This window comes from Columba livia, chromosome 5 (assembly GCF_036013475.1).
Source record: "Columba livia isolate bColLiv1 breed racing homer chromosome 5, bColLiv1.pat.W.v2, whole genome shotgun sequence".
Classification (NCBI taxonomy): Eukaryota; Metazoa; Chordata; class Aves; order Columbiformes; family Columbidae; genus Columba; species Columba livia.
Genome location: NC_088606.1, coordinates 7,698,090 through 7,723,154, shown reverse-complemented (window position 1 = coordinate 7,723,154; position 25,065 = coordinate 7,698,090). Strand labels below are relative to the sequence as shown.

The window sequence follows — 25,065 nt, the reverse complement described above, 5'->3', positions numbered from 1 at the left end:
GGTGTCCAGACATATAATGCGTGAATAGCGCTGGCAACTCTTAACAAGTGCCAACAGATGAGACCTTAAGCAGGTAATATTAATGTTTTCCCTGTGCAAAAGAAAATCACCAGGTGTTGTGTGAAAACACTGGTTGATGGCATTTCCCACAACTCCTAAGCAGTCGTGGCTCCTAACGGGACTGGGAATTACATGTTGGTGGGCTCATCTGGAACGTGGTGGCCAGAAATGGTGGCAGACTGGGTAATGCTGGGATGTCGGTGGAAAGAAGAAACCAAAAGACCTGGCGAAGGGGAAGGCCAAGGCTGGTGGCAGGTTTGTAAAGTGACACATTCCTTAGACATGTGCTCTCGCTAAAGAACTTGGTCAGACAGCAGACAAAAGGAATATTGGTTATGTGATGGAGGACAGAGTCGGTATAGACATGCTGAGTCCTGAAATCGAGGACCTATTTGAAAAACAGATCTTATTGTTTGGTCTTTCACTTTTCAGGTATCTTGCAATATCTTCAGAACTCTCCCACCTAGTGACAGCAATGAATTTGATCCAGAAGAAGATGAACCCACCTTGGAGGCATCGTGGCCACATTTACAGGTTTTGATCATTATCTTATAAAAATGCTTATCAGTGCTTCGTGTATCTAATATTTTTCTGAGGTTTTTGTAACCTGTGGGTCAGAACTAGCCCTCGAGACACTGACATTTATTAATCTTGTTCTTGGCAATAATATAGTACCTACAAAGAAGGGAGAGTACTTTGTGAAATTTGCAAAATGTTAGAAGATTCATTTCAAAATTGTATTGATGCTGTCCCCCATATTCCTGTTTTCTTTCATTGATTTAAAAATTATTTTGCTTTCCACAATGAACGAGTGTTTCCCAGCAACCTCAGCAAGAGCACCGTGGGGCTGACACTACCAGCAGTTTTGCTTTACCAGGGGTAGTTAATTTTTTGATTCAGAAGTACAAAAGTCTTGGCAGCTGATCAGAAAAATGAATGGGAAACTACATCCCTTTCTAAGTCTTCCTCTCTAGGGGTCAGGGTTTGCTTGCAGGTGTTTGTAGCAGGATGCATGGTCACCGTGTATCATTCCTTCCTCTGCACCTTAAATGTCAACGCAAGGTATTTTGAACAAAGAACAAAGTAATTTTGGATAAAGCATCATTGATGCTAATGCCATAAATCCCTTTATAGAAAATATAGATGCAAATCCTCTCTGTGTGAGTCAGGACAATGACTTACACCACTAGTAAATTTAGAAGCCGCTTGCACGAGTAACAGTTTGTGGAGTCTGGGAGTTCCTGTGAGCAAAGGAGCACAGTTGATCTCAGGTTGAAATGAGGATTTTATTTGACAGTTGCATGTACAGTCCTTCCTTGCCTGTGAGCAGTTTGGTTCACTGTTTTGTGCTCTCAGATTTAGAATCTGTTGAAATGTAGGTTTCATCCCTCATTTACATTTAAATTTCACAAAAAAATAAGAATCTTAAAAGCTTCAAGGCAGCTCTGAACAGCTCTGCCTGCCTGGAAACAGCACAAGCATACACGTCTGTTATGTTCATTGACACTAGTGCTGTAGTTTTAGAAGTCATGATTCACATGGAAATGATGGAATTTCTTAGCCAGTGGATGATTTACCATTGTCAGGAAGAAAGGCACTAAAGTATTTGTCAGGAGTTGATGGAATTGATTTCCTGATGATTTAATATTCGTTATGTAAGCTGTCGCTTTTTCCATGTCATATTTCTAAACCTCTCTCCCCTTTTTTGATTTCCTATTGTTTCCTTTTAGAAGTCAGAGAACGCTGACATAAAGCAGCAGCAGTATTGCAGAATATTAGTGTTTGCATGGAAAACTTTAAAATTATTTTAAACTGTAATTTTTAGCTTCCTTTCACCTTTCAGTATATCAATATTCACACTCACTGAGGTCAGAAAGGAAAAAGTTTTCAACGGATGTTCTTCTTGAATAGGTTCAGCAAAGTGAATTGCTGGCTGGTGGCTCATATAATAGGGATATATCAGAGTTGCTGTCTTACCCCTTTGCCTGGTTTTATACTCTTCTTTTTCTTCACTGCATGAAAAGTCTGTTGCTGTCCCACTGAATAGTTTAGGCAGAGATGGAATTGCATGAAAATAAGCAGGTTTTCTCCAGCCCCGAGGCTAATCTTTGCACTAAGTTAGGAACTTCTGAATAACTTCCAGTTTGTATTCTTCATCTGCGTTTCAAGTTGTAGTAGAATGCTACTCTAAGCAGTTTCTAATTTAATTTAAATATTTCCAACTGTTTCACCAGCCCTTTCAGAATCGTAATGTCTCTATTTGATGTGACTTCAGCAGTTCAGAGGGCACTTTAAATGGGCTTTCCAATTACTCGAGGAAGCTTTACAAGATGATAATAAGCGTTACAAGATGGCAGCGTCTGTTCTTGGTGATGAAATGTCTTTGACTGGAGTTAAATGAACAAAACTGACTTTAAACGGTCATGTAATTAATTCTAAATCTAAGGTAGCAATTTGATAAAGTAGAATAGTATTTTTCATCTTTTTAACCTTTTGCTCTGTGGAAAAATAAGTATTTTCTAGCAAAAGGATTTAGGGAAATACTTAAAAATATGAAGAGTAATCAAATCATCAACTAAAGTTTTTTTTTCTACCCCTTCCGCAGCTTGTATATGAGTTTTTCATACGATTTTTGGAAAGCCAAGAATTTCAGCCCAGCATTGCCAAAAAGTACATAGATCAGAAATTTGTATTGCAGGTAAGCTACACTGTTTTCTCTAAGACTTTGTTTTGCTTTTGAAAAAATTGCCTTTAAAAAGATTTTGGTTTGAATGTGAAAGCGTAACTTTATTTGCAACAGAAAAAGGCTAAACAAACATATACAATGACAGTTTTCAACCTACAGAGGCAGTGGTGGTGTGTGTTTATATGTCACTCTCTGTTGCTATAGGTATATACAATAGTTGACTTTGTTCCAGTTTTGATACCTGAACCAAAATATTTGACTTAACTGGTTATGGGAGGGAACTAAAACAGTAACTGATGAAAAATGAAAGGTTTACTATCAAGTAGTCCAAAAATGCTGCTATCTAGAGAGACAAACACCAGTTTGAATGTCTCTTAATATTGTTAAAATATTTCTGTTGGAAGGGGAGAGTATTTCTCCCTTGTGTCTCTGCTGGAGAACTGGCCACAGGGGCAGAAGTTCATTAACAAACCTATTCCCAGCGCAATACTGAAAACAGTGACGCTATAGTGGTCGGGGAGGAAGTAAACTGAAAGGCCGTATAAAGTTCAAGCTCTATTAAAAGCATGGAAGAAGAAGTAGCACCAATAATAAGCAACATTGCCAAAGAATGCATAGCTTTATTTGTGTAGTTTGCTTGCCATCGTTACGGCTAAACAGATATGGCCTCTGTCACTCGATCAGCTGGTAGCCAGGTATTTTCCACATATTTCATCTTCCTTCTCCTCAGTTAGAAGTTTGGCTTCTCTTGTACCTTGCTATTTCACTTGAAACTACAGTAGTTGGTCTTCTCCGCTGAGGAATTTTTGTCCAGGCCTTGACAGGCCCCGCAACAGCGATGGCTGAATGAAGATGTTTTGTGGGAGAAGCCAGGACACTCCACAGACAGGACTTTTCATCTTTCGGGAATAAAGCTTGTCTTGGGTTTTCTGTTCCTATCATGAATTTTTGTATAACTGCAAAGTCAGAAAGGACTTCATGCTTAGTGCTGTCCATCGCTCGCTTTGGAAATCAGGGAAATTTAGAAAGATTCTTACTTTGTTAGAAAAGGGAGTTTCCTCGCAGGCTGAGACTTGAAGAAAAGCCAAAGTAGAAGTGGCAGGAGATACTCAGCATTTCTGCAGACTTTTCTCTTACCCCTTTGTCATGGAGCTCTTATTTTTCTCTGTAGTGATTGGACAAGAGAAGTAGAGCTTTTGTTGTCCTTGTGTATTATTTGTATTAAGAAGACCTAAAAAACATAGCTAAAAGAGCAATTTCTGTCCTTAAATTCAAAGAAGGGACTTCAGTTTCCTAATAATATCACAAGACTTTCTTCACCCTTCAAAAGCAATGGGATATTATTGTGCTTTTGTTTTATCCATCTTTTAAGTTCGAGAGTGTTTTTCATCTGGATCAAACCTCTGTGGTGGAGTTCCCTTTTTATTCATCTAAATATTAATTTGAACAGGGGAGACACTGATCTGATCATCCAGTACCTGGTGGAGATGGAAGAACATGTGGGGGGGGGTATAATCACTCTCGACAGGTTTTTCCAGACTGATTTTATTTTCCTTAAATACAGCAGGATTGCATTAGAATGAATGCTGTGTTCTGCTTCAAAATCTAGAGAAAATCATTCCTAGATGCTCCTAGATTTTATGTGCTGCTGAACTTGGTTGTGACTGGTGCCATCTCGTGCCTTTTCAAGGCATTCAAACCTGTTACAATTTGACACAGGAGAATGGGTCTAAAACAAGGATATAAAAAGATTATTCTTAATCCTGTTAGTCTATAGTAGTATAGTAGTATAAATCTATTATACTACATGCAAGAATGATATCTCCTGAAAGAGGGAAATCTGAGATTTCAAAACCTGCATATCTGAAAATGTATCATGTGACACATAAAAGTTCAAAAGAATTCTAAGAATTCATTAAGTTTTTGTCACATGGTTAGATGATGTGTTTTTATATATTTCTATACACAGCGTGTGAATTTAAAATTCATGTTTTTCCACAAAAAGTTCTGTTGAGCCTTATGTACGCAGTTTAAGATATATTGCCGTGTGTTCACCGTGTGCATAACTGGGATATCCTTCCACTTCTTATTGTCTTTGTTGTGTGTCTAGAGTAACATCCAAGAATCTGTGACTACGAACACTTACATACCCTCTTTCCCGCTAAATAAGACAGGGTCTTATTCAATTTTTGCTCAAAAAAATGCTTACTTTTTTGCATGTGTAGCTGCTTGAACACTATTTAAATTTACTTTTTTATTAACAGTGAGTAGGGCTTATATTTTGAGCATCCTCAAAAATCCTGAAAAATCATGGTCGGGCTTATTTTCGAGGTAGGTCTTATTTTGGGGGAAACAGGGTTGGAAGCCAATTTGAGACTTAGGAACATTAAGCATGTTTGATTGGACATGATTGGACATGGCACTTAGTGCCATGATCTAGTCAATGGACTGGAGTTGGACCAAGGGTTGGACTTGATGATCTCTGAGGTCTTTTCCAACCCGGTCGATTCTGTGATTCTCTGATTCTGTGATGTTTCATGACACTGACCACACAAGTGTGACAGTCTTGGAAATCAGTTTTCTCTCTTTTTTTTTTTAAAAAAAGATTATATGTTTTTTATTTTGATTGGAGAAACTCCATAATAAAGTGTTTCTTGGCAGTAAGAACGCCTATATGAAAAAATAGTTTTTTAAATGGGCATTTTTCAGTCATTTTCTTGTTTGCTTTTTGCTTTTGTTTTTTGCATATTGTTGTGTTTCTGGCTTTCCACTGTATGTTTTGATAAAATGCTGTGTTTTAACAGTGTAACTGTGCATTGCTAAAGCCGGCTTATATACAGTCTGAAATGGTTGGCAGTGGTTGCTAAGAGACATACTATTAAAATATATCCACAAGTGTCTGTGTTATGTAGGTTGCTATTTTGGAAGATTTATTTCCCTTTTCTATGTATGTTTAGTGTCAGAGTAGTCAAATAAATTATGGACATCTTGCAGCTTATCCTTAAAAATAAGACTTTATTGTTGAAACCTGATAACAAATTGGACATATCAAAATAATTGTCTTTTTTTAATGAGAGACTGAGTCTTAGTTCAGCAATGTTTCCATACAGGATCAGTATAAGAGAATTAGAAATATAAATATTTTGCTCCTAAAAGCAATCCAGTAAGAAATTTAAAAACATAAGCATTTCCAGCTGTTTGCTGTCTTTGGGTGAAATTTGCTATTTGGGGAAGGATGGGGTGACTATTTATTTATTTAGCTGTAGAACTAATTGAACAGAGCGATGTGTTTATGACCTCTGGAGGGCAGCTCACAAACCTCATCATTTCCTCATGAAAATTCCCACCACACATTCTTACTGCAAGGAGGAGAAAGTGGGATCTCATTACGAGCTACAGAAACATCCAAACCAATGGAGTAGCATATGTACATCAGGCCTAAACCTGGATGCTAGAAAGCAAAATCCCAGACAATTTAAGCACTTTTAATCATCTTTTTCTGTCTTTTTTTCTTTTTTACCTCCTCAAAGTTGTGTAGCAGTTAAACAGGGATCAGGTAGTATACATACACCGGCATATCTGCTTATAATAGGTAGTTATAATTTATCTGTTTGTGAATCCAAGATAATTTTGTTTTCTACTGTTCCTATAATAATTTTCTGACGTTGTCTTATACATTTCTAAGACCTCTTTGGCAGACTCTTCATTTCTCTTGCAAGTTGGTTGACAGTTGCTTCCTTTTTCATGCGAGAGAGTTTCTCATTGCTTATGATGAATACCTTCAACGTTGCAATTTTCTGCACGTTTAGGAGGGAGTTGTTGTTTGTGGGGTTTTTGTTGTTGCTTGGTTGTTTTTTGTTTGTTTGGTTGGTTTTTGTTGCTGTAGTTGGTTGGTTTTGGCTTTAAATAAAGTTTACCTTCTAACTTATTCCAAAAGTCTGCCAGAGTAGCCAACGTTGTGTCACCAAAAAAGATGAAGTACAACATGATCATTTTGCTGTTTTAAAGTTTTATTTAAGAGTTACTTAGTAAAGATGGGTGTGTTTGTGTTTGTTGTGGGATTTCATTTGTGGTTTTTGTTTCATTTTGGTTTTAAACTGGATAATAAATTTACCATTTTGTTTAACCTGGAAGATTAATTCCCCCCGATGCTTTGATTCGTGTGCTCATCCCATGACAGCAGATCCAGTGCTGGCATAGACTTCACTGTCGAGTCGTTCCAGAGCCTGAAGGCCGTGCAATCGCTGGGAAGGCTTAAGAGCTCATAATATAAATTACAAGTAATTAGAAAAATGTGACCTTGACACAATGTTGTGAGAGCAAAATATTAGAGCAAATGAGGATCTTTTAGTTCTGCAGAGTGAAGGAATGGTGGATGGTAAGAGACAAACGGTCTTATCTTGTAGATATGAGAGCATCTAAGAGTTTATTTTATTTATTTCTGGGGAGAAGGAGGCAGCATTTTGGAGCCAGTTAATCAAAAGTTTATTAGTTTTTGACGATTTCCATAGTTTTGTTATGTCAGAAGTGAAAATTAATAAACTGAGTTTCATGATGTTGTGCTGGGATTACAACAGATTTTGTTTTAATACTCTGTTTCTGCATCTTGGCTGACGTCGGTATTGAATTCTTATGTGCATGTGCTTCCATGAATTTAATTTTTATATAGAAATCTGTGTGTCATACTTGTCAAATGTCTACTGTTTCAGTTCTCTTTTTCTTTTAAACACAGCTGTTGGAGCTGTTTGACAGTGAAGACCCTCGAGAACGAGACTACCTAAAAACAGTCTTGCACAGAATTTATGGCAAGTTTCTGGGTCTTAGAGCATTTATCCGAAAACAGATTAATAATATTTTTCTACGGTAAGTTGTGGGAGAAGGTACTTTTCACATAGGAACATTTTAAGAAACTGATATATTACTTATATTTCACTTTTCTTATTTTAGATTTGTTTATGAAACTGAACACTTCAATGGCGTAGCTGAGCTGTTGGAAATTTTAGGAAGGTAAATCAGTCTTTATTTATTATCTGTCTCAAACTTCCTTCTGGACACGTTAGAATAGTGTTGGATTCAGAAAAAGTATTGCTATAAGCCCTGATTCTGAAAACAGATGTGCACACGTGCTCTTCTCTAAGGCCACGTGCAAATCTCTGCCACATCTTTGCCAAGACTATATAACCGATTGCAAGTTGCAGCCAAAAGCGTTGGATTGATTTTGTCTTTGTGTATGTGCTTGTTAAATTTTATGCACTTTCATCCTTATATCCTGCAGAATATATATATTTTTTTTGAGCACACTAACACGGTGAATATTTTGGGTAAATCTAGTTCTGGTAAGTTAATTACTCAAGAACACCTTGCTCATATGAATTTACAGACCACATAGGCAAGGTCTTACCTGTTTGGCAACAGGTTTGTGCAGATGTTTGTATGATTATTCTTAAGTTGGAGCTGAATTGCTACCTACATATGTACTGCACTGCTAATATAAAGCAGGACAAAAGTCAGCACCTGTTTGCAAATGGCATGAGCCTGCTATTTGCAAACAGGTGCTGACTGCTAAGCTAAATTAATCCAGAAACTGCTTGTTCAGACCTCAGTAATGTTTTCTGTGATCATAACACTAACAAATATATTTTCTTTTAATTTCCAGTATTATCAATGGTTTTGCTTTACCTCTAAAGGCAGAGCATAAACAGTTCCTGGTGAAGGTGCTGATCCCTTTACACACTGTCAGGAGTTTATCACTCTTCCATGCACAGGTAGAAAATATACACATTGTAATGGTGTTTTATGCTCACTTTATAATTTTAAATTTTAAAGCTTTTTTTTTAATGCTGCTTTGGAAACTTAATTGCGTAACACAAAAAGGGTGGAAGGAAGGTTTTGAAATACGGAAAACATGCAATAATTTAATGTCCTTTGTATGATAATTGTCCTCTGATTGGATAATTAAAGTGTGACACACATCTGTAATTTTGGGGGGATTTTGTTTAGTAGTTAAACTCTCTCTTTAGCTTTTCCCCTCTGTTGTTTTCCCATTCTCACAAGTTTGCCTCTCATGTTCCCTCTCCCAAGATGACGTTTGGGTTTCCTTAGTCTGGTGCTGTCAAGGTTCTTCTTCATCCTGGCAGTTTCCTGAATATAAATACTCACATTTTTGTGTAATCTTTGATTAATCTTTGCATAATCACAGATTTTTTAAAACTGCATTTATGCTCTCATATATCTTCTTATACATCTAGCTTTAATGACGTAACTTTTCCTACAGTAAGCGATACCCGTTGCCTTTCTCTCTGATTTTCAGATAGTGCAGTCTTTCTTATTCTGATAAAGCTGTGCTCTCTAAATATTATTCCAGGCTTTTTAGCTGTGTTGGCTCATCTTGCAAGAGTTTATGTTTGTGATGATGTAAAAAATGTGTAGAAAAATACCGTTTCAGAGAGTAACAGAAGCTTCAAAACATTGTTTGTTTGTTTGTTTGTTTGTTTGAATAGAAATGTTCTAATGTCATTTTCTTAAATCTTTACCTCTTCACAGCTGGCGTATTGCATAGTACAGTTTCTGGAGAAAGACCCCTCACTCACAGAACCGGTAACTATTTCTTTCATACCTTTGCATCATAAACAGCTTACCTACCCTGTTGAGAGAAAAGTAAAAAATGTAACTTTTTTTTTCCTTCTAATCCAGGTCATTAGAGGTTTAATGAAATTCTGGCCAAAAACATGCAGTCAGAAAGAGGTAAGTGGTAGATAGTGTTAACAAAACTTAAAAGAGTTATTTTGTTCTACAATACAATAGGCAGGGAATCTTTAGATATTTCCAGGTAGATAGCAGATGCTGTGGTGGATCTTGGTATTAATTCTTATAGGTGGTTTTCCATATTTGAATTACGAGTTTTTGGACAGTTTTTACTATGAAAAGTTTGATAACCACAATTTCTGTTCACAAAATAAGCACCAGTTTTTCTGCAGAGAAGTTTCTTTTTGCTTTATAAAGGAGAAAATAAGCATAGTTGAGGATAGATTGGAAACTCTTTTAGATTTGGAATTGTTTATATGTGACGATAGTATTTTTCCAGGGAGGATGAAAGAGATTTTATTGTCTGGCATTTGCCCACTAAGCACTTAGAAGGTGTAGTTAGACCTTTTCATTTTTATTTCAAATTCTTGATGCAAATCTCAATTTCCCTAATGAGGTTTTGTGACACAACAAAACCGTTGTTTTATATATTGTTTCCAAAATTTGAGTAAAGAGATTTTTTAGCATGGATATACCAGTGCTATTCCAAATTTTGTTGCTTTAAAAAAGCCTTTGCCCACAGTCATCCTCCTTTGAAGAGCCTGAATCTAGAAGCTACTAAAGGTAGAACCGATCCCATTTTTTGAGAGGGTCTTTCTGAGCTAGTGAGGTTTCCAGTTTTCCCTGAGGTGGTTTGAGGGTTATCAGCATTTTGCTGATCAAGGTGATTCAGAGGTTTTGTACTGAATGCTTCTTTCCTTGTTTTTAGGTCATGTTCCTAGGAGAGCTGGAAGAAATCTTGGATGTAATCGAACCATCACAATTTGTCAAAATCCAGGAACCGTTGTTTAAACAAATTGCCAAGTGTGTCTCTAGCCCTCATTTTCAGGTCAGTGGTAGAGGTTATTGTCGTATAGGAATGGATAATCTCGATTTCAAACATAACACACCCCCAAATGTAAACATTATTTTATGTTATGTGATTTTAAATACCTGTCTTCTGGATTTCTATGGAAGAGGGCATGTTGCAGTGGAAGTTCAGTTCTGAGCTCCATGAATTATTAGATGTATCTGGGGTTACTGCACAGAACTTGCCTTTCTAAGCCCCATAAGGCCTTCAACCAGGATAAATGTGTAAATGTAACTGCTAAATGTAACTACTCTTACAAATTACATCTGGCCCTTTGAAGGTAACCATGAGGCTGATGTGAGCCCCGGTGAAACTGAGTTTGATCCTCCTGGTTTAAACTTTGAGACTTTGAGCCCTTCTGACTGCAGGTGATGGGTACTCACCACGTGGCCCGTGGACTTATAGACCATGTAGGGTTTATTCGCTCCCTTTTTTAGCACAATATTGTGCAGCATTCTTGTTTTCCCATTTACTTCATTCTGTAAGGAGATGTCTGGTTAGAGGTGGGAGAACTCATAGCCTGTTTTCTTCACGTTGCGTAACAGAAGGGGAATGAACAGGATTTAAATTGAATCATAAGTGAAGAAGAGATAGGCACGGAAGCTGATGTGACTGTTTTCAGCTGTTTCCTGGACTACATTTGTTTTTAGCATAATTTAGATCAGTGTTTTCCCCTCTTACCCTCACCAGCTCTTCCCCAAGGTGATTATTATCATTGGTACCTTCCCCAGACTTGACATCTCTCCTGTTCAGCCCAGCTGCTGAGCCTTTCCCTGTCTCCTTCCTCCAGTATCCCAGCGCTGCTCTTGTCCTTCTGACTGCGGTCACAAGAATGAGGGACAGGGGCCATGGGGATTCTGGCTGGTCCCCCATCCTCTCCGCAGCGTTAATGTGGTGTCTGCACCAGGTCTTCAGTGAGGAAAGACATAACGCTCAGGGGAAAGAGAGTGGATGCTGTGGGATCTGAATTATAGGAGAAAAATTTCATTCTGTTAATCATAGAATCATTTTGGTTGGAGGAGACCCTCAGAATCATCGAGTCCAACCCTAACTCTAGCACTAAACCATGTCCCTAAGAACCTCGTCTAAATGCCTTTTAAACCCCTCCAGGGATGGTGACTCCACCACTTCCCTGGGCAGCCTGTTCCAATGCCTGACAACCCTTTCTGTGAAGAATTTTTTTCCTAATATCCAATCTAAACCTCCCCTGGCACAACTTGAGGCCGTTTCCTCTTGTCCTATCACTTGCTACTTGGGAGAAGAGACCAACCCCCTCCATGCTACAACCTCCTTTCAGGTAGTTGTAGACAGCGATAAGTTCTCTCCTCAGCCTCCTTTTCTCCAGGCTGAACAGCCCCAGTTCCCTCAGCCGCTCCTCATCACACTTGTGCTCCGGACTCCTCACCAGCTTCGTCACCTCCTCTGAACTCTCTCTAGTATGTCGGTGTCTTTCTTTGTGATGAAGGGCCTGAAACTAAGCACAGGATTTCAAGATGTGGCCTCACACCTGCACCAAGTACAGGGGGACAGTCAGTTCCCTAGTCCTGCAGGCCACTCTATTTCTGATACAAGCCAGGATGCTGTTGACCTTTTTGGCCACCTGGGCACACTGCTGGCTCATGAGAAGATGCTGGCAACCAACAACCCCAGATCCCTCTCTGCCAGGCAGCTTGCTGGCCACTCTTCCCTGAGCCTGTAGCGCTGCCTGGGGTTGTTGTGACCCAAGTGCGGGACCTGGCACTTGGGCTTGTTGAACCTCATACAATTGGCCTCAGCCCAAAGATTCAGCTGGTCCAGGTCCCTCTGTAGAGCCATGCTACCTTTGAGCAGATCAACACTCCCTCCCAATTTGGTGTCATCTGCAAACTTAGTAAGGGTGCTCTCAATGCATGCTGTGCTGCTGATTAGAGTTTTATTTCCAAAGTTAATTATTCCTGTTAATTCATCGTTGTCGAGTTTCCCAGTGATTTGTTTTTCCTTCAGAAAATGACAGAATTATAGGTATCTGAATTGCTGTTAATATTTTATTCCTTTGACTCTTAGGTGGCTGAGAGGGCGTTGTATTATTGGAATAACGAATACATAATGAGTTTGATAGAGGAGAATTCAAATGTTATACTTCCCATCATGTTTTCCAGCCTTTATAGGATTTCTAAAGAACACTGGAATCCGTAAGTTTTGTCATTACTATTTATCTTACCATTCAAAGCTGGCAAGAGCAGGTGCAACTGCATTAATGCCAATATAAATTAGTCTGTACTTGACTTGTTTTTAATTATTTGGTATGTGTACAAAAATCAGTACCTTACAGGATTAAAATAGACCTTCTCACAAGTTGGAGAAAAGAGAAATTAGATGTTACATTGTTATTGAAGAAAGCATTGCTCATCAGGCATTTCTCCTACACAGTTTTTTATAAACTGGTTAACGTCTTAAGCCTGATCGTAAATTGTCTAGAATAATATCATGTGGTGTTGGTAAAGCCCTGTGGCAGTATCATGGATGATGCTGATACCTCTGCTGCTAGGATTTTTCTAAACAGCTGTGAAACACAAAGACATCAGTATATTCTTAGCTTGGATTGTTTTTTCTAGATGTACTTAAATACAGCTGTTCTCTATTACACACAGTAGCAGAGCGGTTGCTTCATATTGATATCCTGTTAATTTGGAATTTTTATTCTTAAACTGAATGACCTAGTTGAAAGTTATTTAATGGAAAACACTGTTAGATGCCATGTATTCTGAACTTCAGTTTAAAAGTTTTTCTAAGTCAAAGTGTTCACCGATTGGTAAACCCAGTATTTTTGATGATCTGTGTTACGTTCAGGTCCCAGTTGCTTTAAGACCTCCCTATCAAGTATTTGCAAAACATTCCATCTTGAAAAACATTAGTCCTTTTGTTCTGTATCTAGCCAAACCTCAAGTTTGAGTTTTTTGTGATGAATCTAATGCTACTGGAAAGGTTCTGTAACTAAACTAACGCTTGTCACAGAAAGACATTTTCTGTGGCATATTAACGTGTTACCAGGCTCCAACCTGCCCAGCCTTTTATAGTGTGCACTGGGATGCTTCTGGCAATGAGTGCTCCAGTATCCCCATTCTCAGAGTTTTCATACCCACAGAAAAGTTGTGCCTTTGACACACAAGCCAGGTTAAGATACATGTAAAATGAATAAGGTGTTTAAAGAATTTTTATATTTATCAGAACATTTTTAAATGCAGGTGACAAAGTTTATTGAGAGAGGTGAATAATAAATGAGGGTAAAGTGTGAGAAATGGCACATAGTTTGTGTGCTATAGAGGTTTTCTCCAAAGGTTCCCAGCACCTGTAGCATTGATTTTGCTGCCTCCTGGCTGAAGAGCTGTTTCTTGAGCAGCCCCATGCCTGTATATGACAAGCATCAGGAACTGGCATCTCTTGATTGATAATATACTCAAAATTCTTTGAAAGTATTTTAGATTTTGTTCTTTCCCTTTGCCCTTTTCAGTTGCTTTGCTGTTTCTTCATCTTCAACTCTGCCACAAAGGAATTTTAACCTCCAGATAATCAGACTATTGGCAGGTCCATCTTACTTTGGCAATTCTAGTATATTTTATGTTAGTTATCCAGTCAAATGGGCTGAAAGTAAACTGATTGTACCTTTTTTAACCTTTGTGGGACAAAATGCCTTTGAAGCCTTTTTGAAATTATTATTATACATAATTTCTTCCTGTATGAACAGATCATACCTGTCATGTTTCATGTAATTAAGCAACTCTAATTCAAATAAGCAGTGGTGTATTGGTTCTTGGGTAAGGTCAGGAACAATAATAAGCAAAGCAGGCAGAGCTTAGAGAGATAGACTAATAATTTTTTATATATGTATATAATATATATATATTTAATATATATATACACACGCACAGTTTTACACAGATACTGCAGCATTTGTCTGAAGAATTTGCAGGTTTTCTAAGAGTTTTTTGCTGTACCAAAGTGAAAATGAATATGAAATGTATGAGTACAAGGAAATTGCTCTTGAAATACAGCCTTGTATTTTGCATAGATGCACTGAATATTCAGCTTCATAGAAAAATCATAAAGAAGTATGAATCACTCCCATTTCGTGTTTAAATTCTATTCCTTCTGCCAGCATTCATGGTTTGAATCCCTGGAGTTGCACTCAGAATTGCTCCACAGCATGAAGGAAGAGTCTGTAGTTATATGAAATAGCTTTCTGTTGTTACCTTTTACCCTGGAGTTTTGGTTTGCTCCATTTAAGTAGTCAGTAGAGACATGAAAGCTGATTCTTACCTTAAAATATGTTAATTGCAAGTAGTTTCACTGAAATCAAAGAATTTACATTATCATACTTGCAAAAGCAGAATTGGTTGCAGAAATGCCAGTAAGAGAAGACACTTTTATTTCACGTTTGATTTCACCTGTAACTAATAGACTCCTTTCTCTTTTTCTCTTTTAATGTTTCACAGGGCTATTGTGGCTTTAGTCTACAACGTGTTGAAGGCATTTATGGAAATGAACAGCACCATGTTTGATGAGCTGACAGCCACTTACAAGTCAGATCGTCAGCGGTAACTTTTTAAAGCTTTTTTTGTCAGCTGTGCATAAGGCCTGCTGTTTAGTTTTTCCCTTGAACTCAGGTGCAATTGCATAATCTCACACATAATAGACATGATGACTCATTTATCTCCCTGCATGCTCCTTAGCCTTCTCTTTGCAAGATGTGAGATAATATCATGTACAGGTTGTTCTTTTCTCCTCACGAAGTACAGTATCCATTGCCTTACTTGAGAATCCACATTCCTTGTGGAATTCCTTCTCATGCCACATTCCAGAAAGATTAAATAAATCAAGATCATCAATAATAAAAAGAAAAACAAGGGTTAAAGACTTGGAAAAAGTCTCACTGGGGTTTAGGAAGATATAGGAGGGAAAACCCTAAGATTTGATTTTTCCAAACTTCTGTTCTTAGGCTGGATGTGGTCCTAGAGCAAAGAGGCATCTCTCAATCCTTTTGTTTCTTATTCAGAGCTCTTGCTGTATCTGAGTCTTTAGCATGCAGGATCCACTACTTACACCATACAACCATTAGTTCCACCCCAGCAAAGTGCTTTTTGTCTTTTTTTCTGTTTTCCTTGATCTTCATTTTCCAGTTTTAGTGCGGCATCTTTTCTCAAAAATTTCAGCTTATCCAAAGGACCAGGTGAAGAAAAATGAGGAAACTTCAGAAACTCTGCACAGTTTGCAACTTCATTTGAATCACACCTGTTCTGTGACGCAGGGTCCCCCACGCAAAGCACAGAGCTGGTTAGGGTTGTCTAGTCTCTAAAGGCTCTTGGCGGCCAACCTGGTGTCAGCAGAACTGGTTAGGGTTGTCTAGTCTCTAAAGGCTCTTGGAGGCCAAGCTTTTTGAATTGTGTGAGCTTTATACACAAAATAACAGCCTGATTAATACAGCATTTTGCTTTTAGAGACTTAGATCTATACCTGAGCTAAGACGCTCGATGACTTCTCGATAGGCGAGTGCTTGGGCAGCTGAGACAACGCTGCCTGGAAAGGCAGAGAATTTTAGGACTGAACTTCTAATCCAGCTGTTTACTGAGGGACCTCAGTGCCTTAAATCAATTTTGCGACTGCACTTTGCCCCATAAGATGAGGAACTCTGCTCTGAATAGAACCAGGCACTGCAGTAGCATGTCCTGGATGTGGATCATGGGTGAGATTTACTGACTGAACTGCACAAAGGATTTTTCTTGCACCTACTGATGTTGTATCGCCTGTCGAGGCTGGTCCCAACCATTTCGCCGTCTTTATTTACTACTTATCATTTCAAAACATGGAAATGCCTGCATGTATAAACTGGGATATTTACCTTAATGTTTATAGAAAATCTTTAGCATCTTAATACGACCGCATTTCAAAAGGGTCGCTTTGATATCATTAAAGTTTCAGGAGAAAGATCTTCAATATTAATGACTATGATAGGTCACATAAGTAAGTTGGATGAGGTGATCATCCTCTAACAGTCTTTTAGGTAAGCAGGCACATATATCGTAATGATTAGAAGATAAAATATCTGGTAAATAGCCTGAAAATGTCAGGCTGTTTCACTTATATTTAATTTTAAGTACTTCCTGGTGACAGTGAGCTCTTTTTGTAAAAAACAAAACAAAAACAACAACCCTGTTCTTCAGGGATTTATCTGAAAGTTGTTTGTATTTTATGTATATGTTTAAAATACTCTTGGGAAATTAAAACTTCAAATAAATGAGCCAGATGTTGGTACTTTGACCAAATCAAGATGTGTAGGAGTGTTTCTAATGAATGACAGAGAATCTGAATTGTTAGATTTCCGTTTCACCTGAATCTACAAGGTAATTTAATAGAAATTGGAAGCATTTTGTACCTTGCAATATCAAGGAGATGTATTCAAAGAAAGCTGTGGCAGAAACAGGAAGTTTAGAAAGCAAATAATGCAGGTAAAGTAAATGTTAGGCGAGGTGTTTAATTTCATTGAATCCGCCATTCAAGTTGTTAAAGCAAATGCTACATAGATCTTGTAGGAATTTGGTAAGGAAAACGAGTAAATCGCTAAAGAAAAGGTACATCTTGTAGCTTGAAGTTTCCCGTGGCAGGTGCTTAAGCTATATGGAAGGAATCAGTCAATGTAGTTGAGAACAGTCATTCTAAAAGAATAAGGGAATGCTTGTTCTAAAAAGTGGCTGCTACTCATAAGATTAGAAAATACCTTGTTTAAATAAAGAAACTTGAAAATAATTAAGTGGGAGTTAGTCCTGAAATGTTAATTTTTATAATCATGATATGTTTGCTCCGCAATAAAAGTCCAATGCATTTCTTTCTTTAGCGTTGCAAATTAGTGTCTGTGAACACTTTGTTCAGCTTCCATTTGATGTTCTTCTCTACTGTTTTGTTTAGTGATGCTTATGTAGGTAGCAAAAAGAAAAGAAAAAAATTAATTAAATATCTGTTAGGGAAATTGTGGTTGCATTCAGCAAAATTAGTGCTGCTAATTAATGTCAACTCTATATTTTTTAGCATAAATATTCTACAGTCTTCTCTCCTGCTAACTCTTTGTTTTATTTCACCTGTCAGTGAGAAGAAGAAAGAGAAGGAGCGTGAAGAACTGTGGAAAAAACTGGAGGATTTGGAATTAAAGAGAGGTCTTAGACGTGATGGAATAATTCCAACTTAACACAAAAACAAAACCGCATTATTAACCTGTGGAGTCACACATTTATGTAGTAGAAGATGGAGCAACAGTTTTCTGTATTGTGCAACTTTACAGTAGATTTCACATTTGTTTCATTATTACAACAGCACTGTATATACCTGTCTCTAAGTAAAGGAAAAAAATAAGGACTTTAATCCAAAGTTTGGACAGCAGATGGACTTCTCAGAACTTTGCAAACATAATCATTGTTTTAACCCTTCTTTAAAACCAGTCTTCAAAGATCTGTTGATGAAAATTGCGATGTCAAATTCCATTGTCAGGACCTGTTCCTTATTTATCGTTAGCAGAGAGTATAACACAACTTTCAAATGTGAACAATCTTAAAATTTAGCTTGTCTTTCTGCTAAACTGTTAAGTGTATTTATAGTAAAAGAGAAAAAAGACTGTCATTTCCTTATGAGTTTGTGTAACATCCTCCTTCTCTGGATAACTTTACTGTAATTTGACTTCTTTTCCTTTTGCACATCTTCATAAGTTGAATGTCCTTTCAGATCAGGGCCATGAAAAACATAGGTCCTGAATAAAAGTTTTGTTTACTGGTGTGAGCATTTTTTTAGTACCAGGCTGTCTCTGGTGCTTCCTTAATTTGAACATTAGGAGTCAAAAAACAAGTAGGTGATAAACATAGTAGGAAAGGGAGCTTTGGATTCATGCACCTATTTATTGCAAACCCAAGTTAGTGTCCACAATCCTTTAAAAACGGGCAATGGTAACACCCTGGACTTTGGTACCTAACCAGTATTAGTGGTAGAGCATTGGACACACGTACTGGGGTTGTTTTAGACATACTAACTGCTAAATTATTACAGCATGTTTTTATTGGACCATTTTGAAAGAACAAAGACAAACACTAAACAGTGCAAGCATGAAACTGATCCCCAGTGGGCATGGATCTAATTGGAAATTGGGCGGAGGTAGCAGTTTGGACTGTTTGGAGTTGTTGCCTTACTTTTTAATATGTATTTATAAAGTGTTCCAGCAAAAGAGGATGTAGCCTCTAAGAAACATACCCTAGTGTTTTTGTGGTTCTAGTACTATTACTCATCACAGTACCAGCCCTATGGTCTTAGCTGGAGAGGATTCTGGATAATCTACTTCTGCATTCTCATCTGGATGCTCATTCCTAACTACTGTATTTGTTACCAAAAGTGGTTCTACAAATGCTACTGAAAAAAATTCTGGAAATCCTAATGTTCTGAGTATTAATAATAAAGTTTAAAATGCTTTTATATCAAAGGTGCATTGTGACCAAATTGTTTAAAACAAAAGAAAAAAAATACAAAAACAAATAAGAGGGCTGTATTATAAGTATACATTATTGGCTATCTGCTTTGTATTTGAAAGTGGAATCTTACATCTTTGGTAGGTAAAATGCTGATAAGACTTATGTACAGTATATATTTAGCTAATGCAGTTGCATTATTATATACCGAAAGGTATGTGTTTCAGGATTTTTCTCCAGGATGCTTTTGAACTGTTATAGACATATGACAACAGTGAATTGATAATCCTAAACCATCAATCCAGCAGTATTTACAGTATAAAACTGAATTGGTGTTCATGAGTCTTTGTGATAGTTGCAAACATGAATTTATGACCTGTTGCCATTGATAGAAATACAGTATAAATACAAGCTTGTATATTTTTCTTCCTACCATTTAAATATACAGTAGGATTTGAAGTTTTCATGTTTTCAGGCACGGAAAAGAGGTAAAACAATAATTCCCTCCTAGACTACTGACTGTTTCAGGATTATCAGGTCACAGTTTGTACTCCTGGGTCTGCACACACAAATGCTGTAAACTCAAGGATTTTGTAAAAACTCGACACTGTTAATTCTGGAAAAAAACATGGAATTAGTCATATGCAACACCAAACACAACGTAGTTTAATGGGATTAATATGAGCTTCTTTTAAGAACACTGACTGGGACACAATGTAAATTAGGCAGTTACTGTCGGAGTTGAAACATTTTATTTTGAAGTGCTGAAGCAAAGGTGCAAGCTGAAATACTGAAGATTAAATAAATTTATAACAAATCATGTCCCTTAGCCCCTTGATTTTGACAGTCTTTTATTTCTGTTACCAAAAAATACTTGCAAGTGTGATTTCTGTGCGAAATGATCATGCTTTACAAGAGAGTGGACTCAAACTCATACTGAAAGACTTTGTTCATTTGTGAAAAGCTGAGATAGAATGGAAGAAAAAAAAATTCATGTTTTCCACCTGGTGGAGTAAAACACAACAATGTGAAATGAGAAAAAGCACCTTGTCCTGTACTTAGAGTTTAGATGAGTGTTGTTTGTTCATAACTATCTTTGGTTTTGCCATGACATTCTGGTATTGATCATACAAAACTGACGAGAACCTGATGGGTTGCAATATTTTGTTAACCTCTGATGTTACCTCTGCTGTGGGGATAGTGGGGAGTATCTAAAGTTTATAGATGATTTATCACTTCCGAGAAGGAACGTTTCTTTGAATGAGACGATGTGATATTAGTCACTTGACTCTAAAAGGCTTATTGGGCACTAGGTCGTGCTGTGCGATGGCCGTGAAGAAGCACTTGCCGCAAAGATACGACCGTCCCCCCGGGACCCGCTGTTTGCCGCAATCCCAAGGTGATGTCCTGCCGCTCCGCAGAGCTCCGGCGCTATCAGCGGAGCTGGAGGCAAAGAAGAAGGCAGCACGTGGGCCCAAGTGTGATCAGTGCGTCTATTTAATGATGCTTTTCGTTTGCTTCTTGAGTTCCAGAAACTACCTTTATGTGTGTAAATGTTTTGAAGTAACTGCTGGGACAGCGGTTGTTGGGTGGTCACTCATGTCCTGGGCCATATTGGTGTCAGGAGGAAGGATCCAATGGTCTCTGGTGAAAGGGAAGAGCTGCATTTTCAATACTAGGGCATTGCATCAGGTCATGGGGATAAAACAAGTATAAAAGTGAAGTTCCTCTCGAATATACTTCAAATTGAGCACACAACGCTTTCTTCATCTTGCAAGTCTCCCTTATTGTTTTCCTTTCGTTGCTTTTGAGTGTTTCTTGTCTCTCTTCTGAAGGTTGGAATGCTTTAAATGAAAGTATTCTAATGCCTTGGAGCATTCACTAGCGGGGTTATAGTAAATTTAATCTTGGTTTTCTTAGCATAAATAAAAGGTTTTAATTTATTTTTTAATCTCCTCCTATACATGGAAAAAATGAGGATGTTAGAGCCAAGAATTGCTGCAGTAAGAAATGCAGCAGCTGTACTTACATTATAGGTGTGTAAGTACGGCCTCGGGCTCTCTCGATCTACGGAAAGGAAAATATATTAGGAGCTTTAAAAACCTTTGTATTGTTTTGTGAGGAGGGGGAAAGATGAGATTATTCCCCCACCCCAAATAAAGCCGATATAATTTGCTTTCAGTTCTGTCTTGGAAAACAGAGCTGGCCTTTTCTCTTAATTGTGTAACAACATCCTCCCAAAGCGGTTGCCCTGAAACAAGACAAAGGTGACGATGCGCGAGATTGAAGAATGTTTTGATTTACATGTGGCTTTTTAATTTCGGCTCACCGGCTTCGCTTCGCAGCTCTGGAGTGAGCCATGGGTTAGTTTTTCTAGTTGATACGTGCAGCAGGTTTTGTGTAGCCCAATTTTTTCATTTTGAATTCTATGAACCAATATCTTGAAACAGAATGGAACTAATTTTGATTGAAAACTTTCATCCATGTGTTGCTTCCCATGCACAGAAGCACACTTATCTTACCATGACCTCCCCGAATACAAGTTTTTGTTATTTGGATCACTTACTGTAAATATGTTGTACTCATAACCTCATGTAACCATGAGGAACTTTTCAAATATAAATAGTACCGATACATTTCTTGTTGTTGTCCTATTTTTGATTGTAGTATAGCGAATGACCTGTCATGCTTTTTGTTTCAAGGTTAGCATTAGATTCATAGATCTTAATATTTTAGCATTTCATTGTTTAAGCAGGAGAGGGCAGCAAAAATTCATTTTTCCCCATAGGAATGCTCTGGTCCATTACTGTTTTTAAACTTAGATGCATTTAACTATCTGTGGGTTAGGGGGGGGAAAAAAACGAAACATTTTTTATATATATTAAAAGGTGCATATGGAAATACATAGACTGGTCCAACCAGACTGTGAAAATGTCTTCTAATCTACATCAAAGTAATAATAAAAGAAAAATACCTTCCACCTCTGGAGAAAGTACAAGCAGGTCTTAAGCTCTTGGATTCAAATGTCATTCTTTGGAAACAGTTTACTTTCTTAAAAATGGTATCAAAGAAACTCGAACTCAATGGTGCTCCCAGCTATAAATGTGTAACCTTCCTCTTTTGCACATGCTCAAGAGGCTCTGTACTGTGGGTGCATCTAAATAAAGAAGCAATGAAGTGTTTTCCAGGTGCTTGGCTTTTCTTTCCACCTCCTCCCATCTAAACTTCATGTACCTTTTCAACAGTGAACTGCCAGCCGTCAAATACCCACTCGCCTGCGTTAAATGTAAGGACACTTGTTTGAGAAAAAAACCCAAACGTTGAGGTGGTAATTTAAGTTTCTGCCATTATTACCATAGTAAAGGCTCACTTTGCAGTAAGTTTATTTTTAAAAGGTTTTCTCATGATGATGAGCATCCTCATAGATGCCGCCAGCAGTGCCCGTGAGGGAGGTAAAGAGACACAGAAAAGAGACGTTAGATAAACCATTGAGCATTACACTTTGCAGCTGGTGAAGGAGCTTCATTTACAGAGTCGTTTGACTGTTTTGGTCCTCGTGCTGCTCTGCTTTGTGGTTTGGAAGCTTAAGACGGTTCCGTAGATGGGAAACACCCTGTGGAGAGAACACGGAGCCCGGGAAGGGGTGATGCTGGTGAACAGCTTTAGCAGAAGCGCAGTAGATGCGGATACTGCAATAAAACCGGAGACAAGGTGTATTAAGCACCTACTTCTGATTTTAAAGTATCAGTTTCCTATGTGAATGATTCCAGTAGCCTAATTCTTAAAAATTCTTTCCATTTTGTTTTTTTTCCAAATGCGATTCTCAGCAGCTGGATCTCGCGTGCCTTGGTTAGAAAAACTCATTACCGCAAATCTCTTTAAGTCCTTGTAAGCCAATATTCGGATCGCTTAACAACCTCATGTCTCTTATTGCAAGGCAAGCATTTTCCAAAGAACTTAAAAAACTGAGAACCCACAGTAAGTTAGCCTTCGGGGTAGAATTTGTCTTCAGTACTTGCAAGTTAGAAAACCTTTAAAGGGTTGAAAGTGAAAAATCAGTTTCCTCCTTCTGGTAATGATAATTGCTTTGCTAATTTTTCATCTTTGTCTTTCCTTCTCAGGAGTGTTTTGGTTTTTTATATAACAGACAAGTGCTGAGTTTATCTTGCATTAAGCCTGGACCCCAGATCGCAAGTCCGTTGCCTACACAAGTAGTTTGTGCACAGGTAGAGGCTGTTCTCAAGTCTGTGTTCAATTATTGCCTCAATGTACAGTAAAGCAATATCTTGGGTATTAAACTAGAAGCTGATACGAGGTCTTGCATTATGAGTTTGGAGCTGGCACGGTTTTCAAGATTAAATGCTGCAGGCAAAGCGGATATCCTGAATTAATTAGTAAATACCTTGGAAAAAAAGTGTACTAACCCACTGTGGGTAGTGAGTGCTGGCTTTTCTGGAAGTCTCCATCACGTGAAAAGTTGTAGTGAAACTTCCTTTTACTATTTTTCTGTGTGCTTCCTCACCCCCTTCCCACCCCGGCTTCCCCCTTTGATTTTGTCTATTCAGTATTTCCAACCCCCACCCCCAAATCACTGAAGGTGTGAACAGTTAGGGGTCACTCTGGAAGGACGGCAAGCTTGCGATACATTTAAATGTATATATATATTGTATTGCTGGACAGTGGTTTCACAACTTGGATACACACTGGAAGGTGCTTGGGAACCTGTCTCACATTATCCCTGAATCTGGAAAGGTCTTGCAAAAAGAGAGGGAGAAAAGGATATTCTGCCCAGCTTCTGTATCTTGTTTTTGAATTTCTTCCTTTGTTATCACCTGGGGCAGGTTTTTGCTTGTGCGCGAAGCCTCCGCACGTCACCGACAGAGAAAGCAACAACCCAAGGGGCGTTATTTACAGAGCATCTGGCCGGGTGAGTGGTGCTCTGAGGATTCGGATGCCAATCTGGCAGCAAAAGCAGGAGGATGCTCGAGTAAAACAGCACTGACAGCAAGGAAGGAGAGACGCCGTGTTTGTACAAGGATGTGTGCGGAACCTCCAGCAACAGCACGCAGAGGGTACCTGCAAACCTTTTTGTGAGCTGAGCAGCCTCGGGTCAGTTTTGTATCTTTGCCTTCTGGTGAAGCGAACATGGTTTAGCTGTGTAAGCAAACTGGTCCAACAGTCCAGCTCAAGTTTGGATATCTTTTAATTCCGCAAAATGTACTGGGTAGGACTACAGCTTATGCTTGTTTGTCATTCCTAAGAATATGTGATTACTCCCATGCTTTTCCAGAAATTACTTTGGCTATATAGATAATGTGCATAAGTGAAAAATACACCATACGCTTAACTATCGCAAACCAAGAAGAGCATCTGCGTTATATAGTCTTCCATTTCAAGCATCTTGGAGGCAGTAGGTTGAAGTCTGTAGCTGAGAGAGTCAGCTGTAACTTGGCGTAACACGCTCTTGGTTTCTGGAGCAAGGAAATGTGGAATTCAGACAGTGGTAATTAGTTTATTAGTCCACAGACTATTTCACAAACTCAAAGGGATATTATCACTCTTTGCTGTCCATGACACTCATCAGACAGTAATTGTCATGGTTAGTGATTATGCACTAGATTATGAACATCAGTTCTGGTCAAAAATGCCTCTAGTGATACAAAGGAAAGAATATTTCCTATGGTCGAGCGGTGCCCCATGCCGTCCCCCTTTCTCCTTGCGCAACCTCCTGCAACAAGGCCCTGCAAATACGAGTGTGAAGGCTTGCAATGGGCTGGATTTAGGGAAAATGTGTTGTTCTATTCAAAATTGTCATAAGGGGGACAGGATTGATGATGTTGAACCAAACGGTATTTTAACCTTATCTAAGCAAATTGATTTCCACGTGTTTTTTTGAGAGGTCCTCACCGGACCTCATAGTGAAACTCTGCTTTAGCAGGAACTGTGTTGAGGCTTTTTTCAGATAAAATTCCATTTCCATAACAACCCTGAGTCTGTTAAATCCCCCTAATATTTCCAACATGAATCATTAAGAAGCCCCTCCCCTGCTTCAAATCCCTTTGCTATCTACTTGATTTTTCAGAGATCATTGGTAAAGTACTTAGAAAATGTTGAAATCTATAAATTTGCGCCAACATTTAGAAATACTTCTGCAATCAATGCAGCAGGACAACTAAAGGTATAGGGGA

At 38.2% G+C, this 25,065-nt stretch overlaps 1 protein-coding gene across 6 annotated transcripts in view; it reads left to right on the top strand.

Moving 5' to 3' along the window:
- Positions 1-22,059, top strand: part of PPP2R5E (protein phosphatase 2 regulatory subunit B'epsilon) — a 79,217-nt gene extending 57,158 nt beyond the window's left edge. For 5 of the 6 annotated variants that reach the window (XM_065063253.1, XM_065063254.1, XM_065063257.1 and 2 more), the window contains 11 exons: positions 493-594; positions 2,666-2,758; positions 7,479-7,609; positions 7,694-7,753; positions 8,403-8,511; positions 9,290-9,343; positions 9,440-9,490; positions 10,260-10,379; positions 12,444-12,571; positions 14,873-14,974; positions 17,517-22,059. In XM_065063253.1, the coding sequence (XP_064919325.1) occupies positions 493-594; positions 2,666-2,758; positions 7,479-7,609; positions 7,694-7,753; positions 8,403-8,511; positions 9,290-9,343; positions 9,440-9,490; positions 10,260-10,379; positions 12,444-12,571; positions 14,873-14,974; positions 17,517-17,616 (1,050 nt within the window). In that variant the 3' untranslated portion in view covers positions 17,617-22,059. The remainder of the gene's footprint in view (positions 1-492; positions 595-2,665; positions 2,759-7,478; positions 7,610-7,693; positions 7,754-8,402; positions 8,512-9,289; positions 9,344-9,439; positions 9,491-10,259; positions 10,380-12,443; positions 12,572-14,872; positions 14,975-17,516) is intronic. The other variant, XM_065063255.1, reaches the window with a different exon arrangement.
- Positions 22,060-25,065: the final 3,006 nt, after the last annotated feature.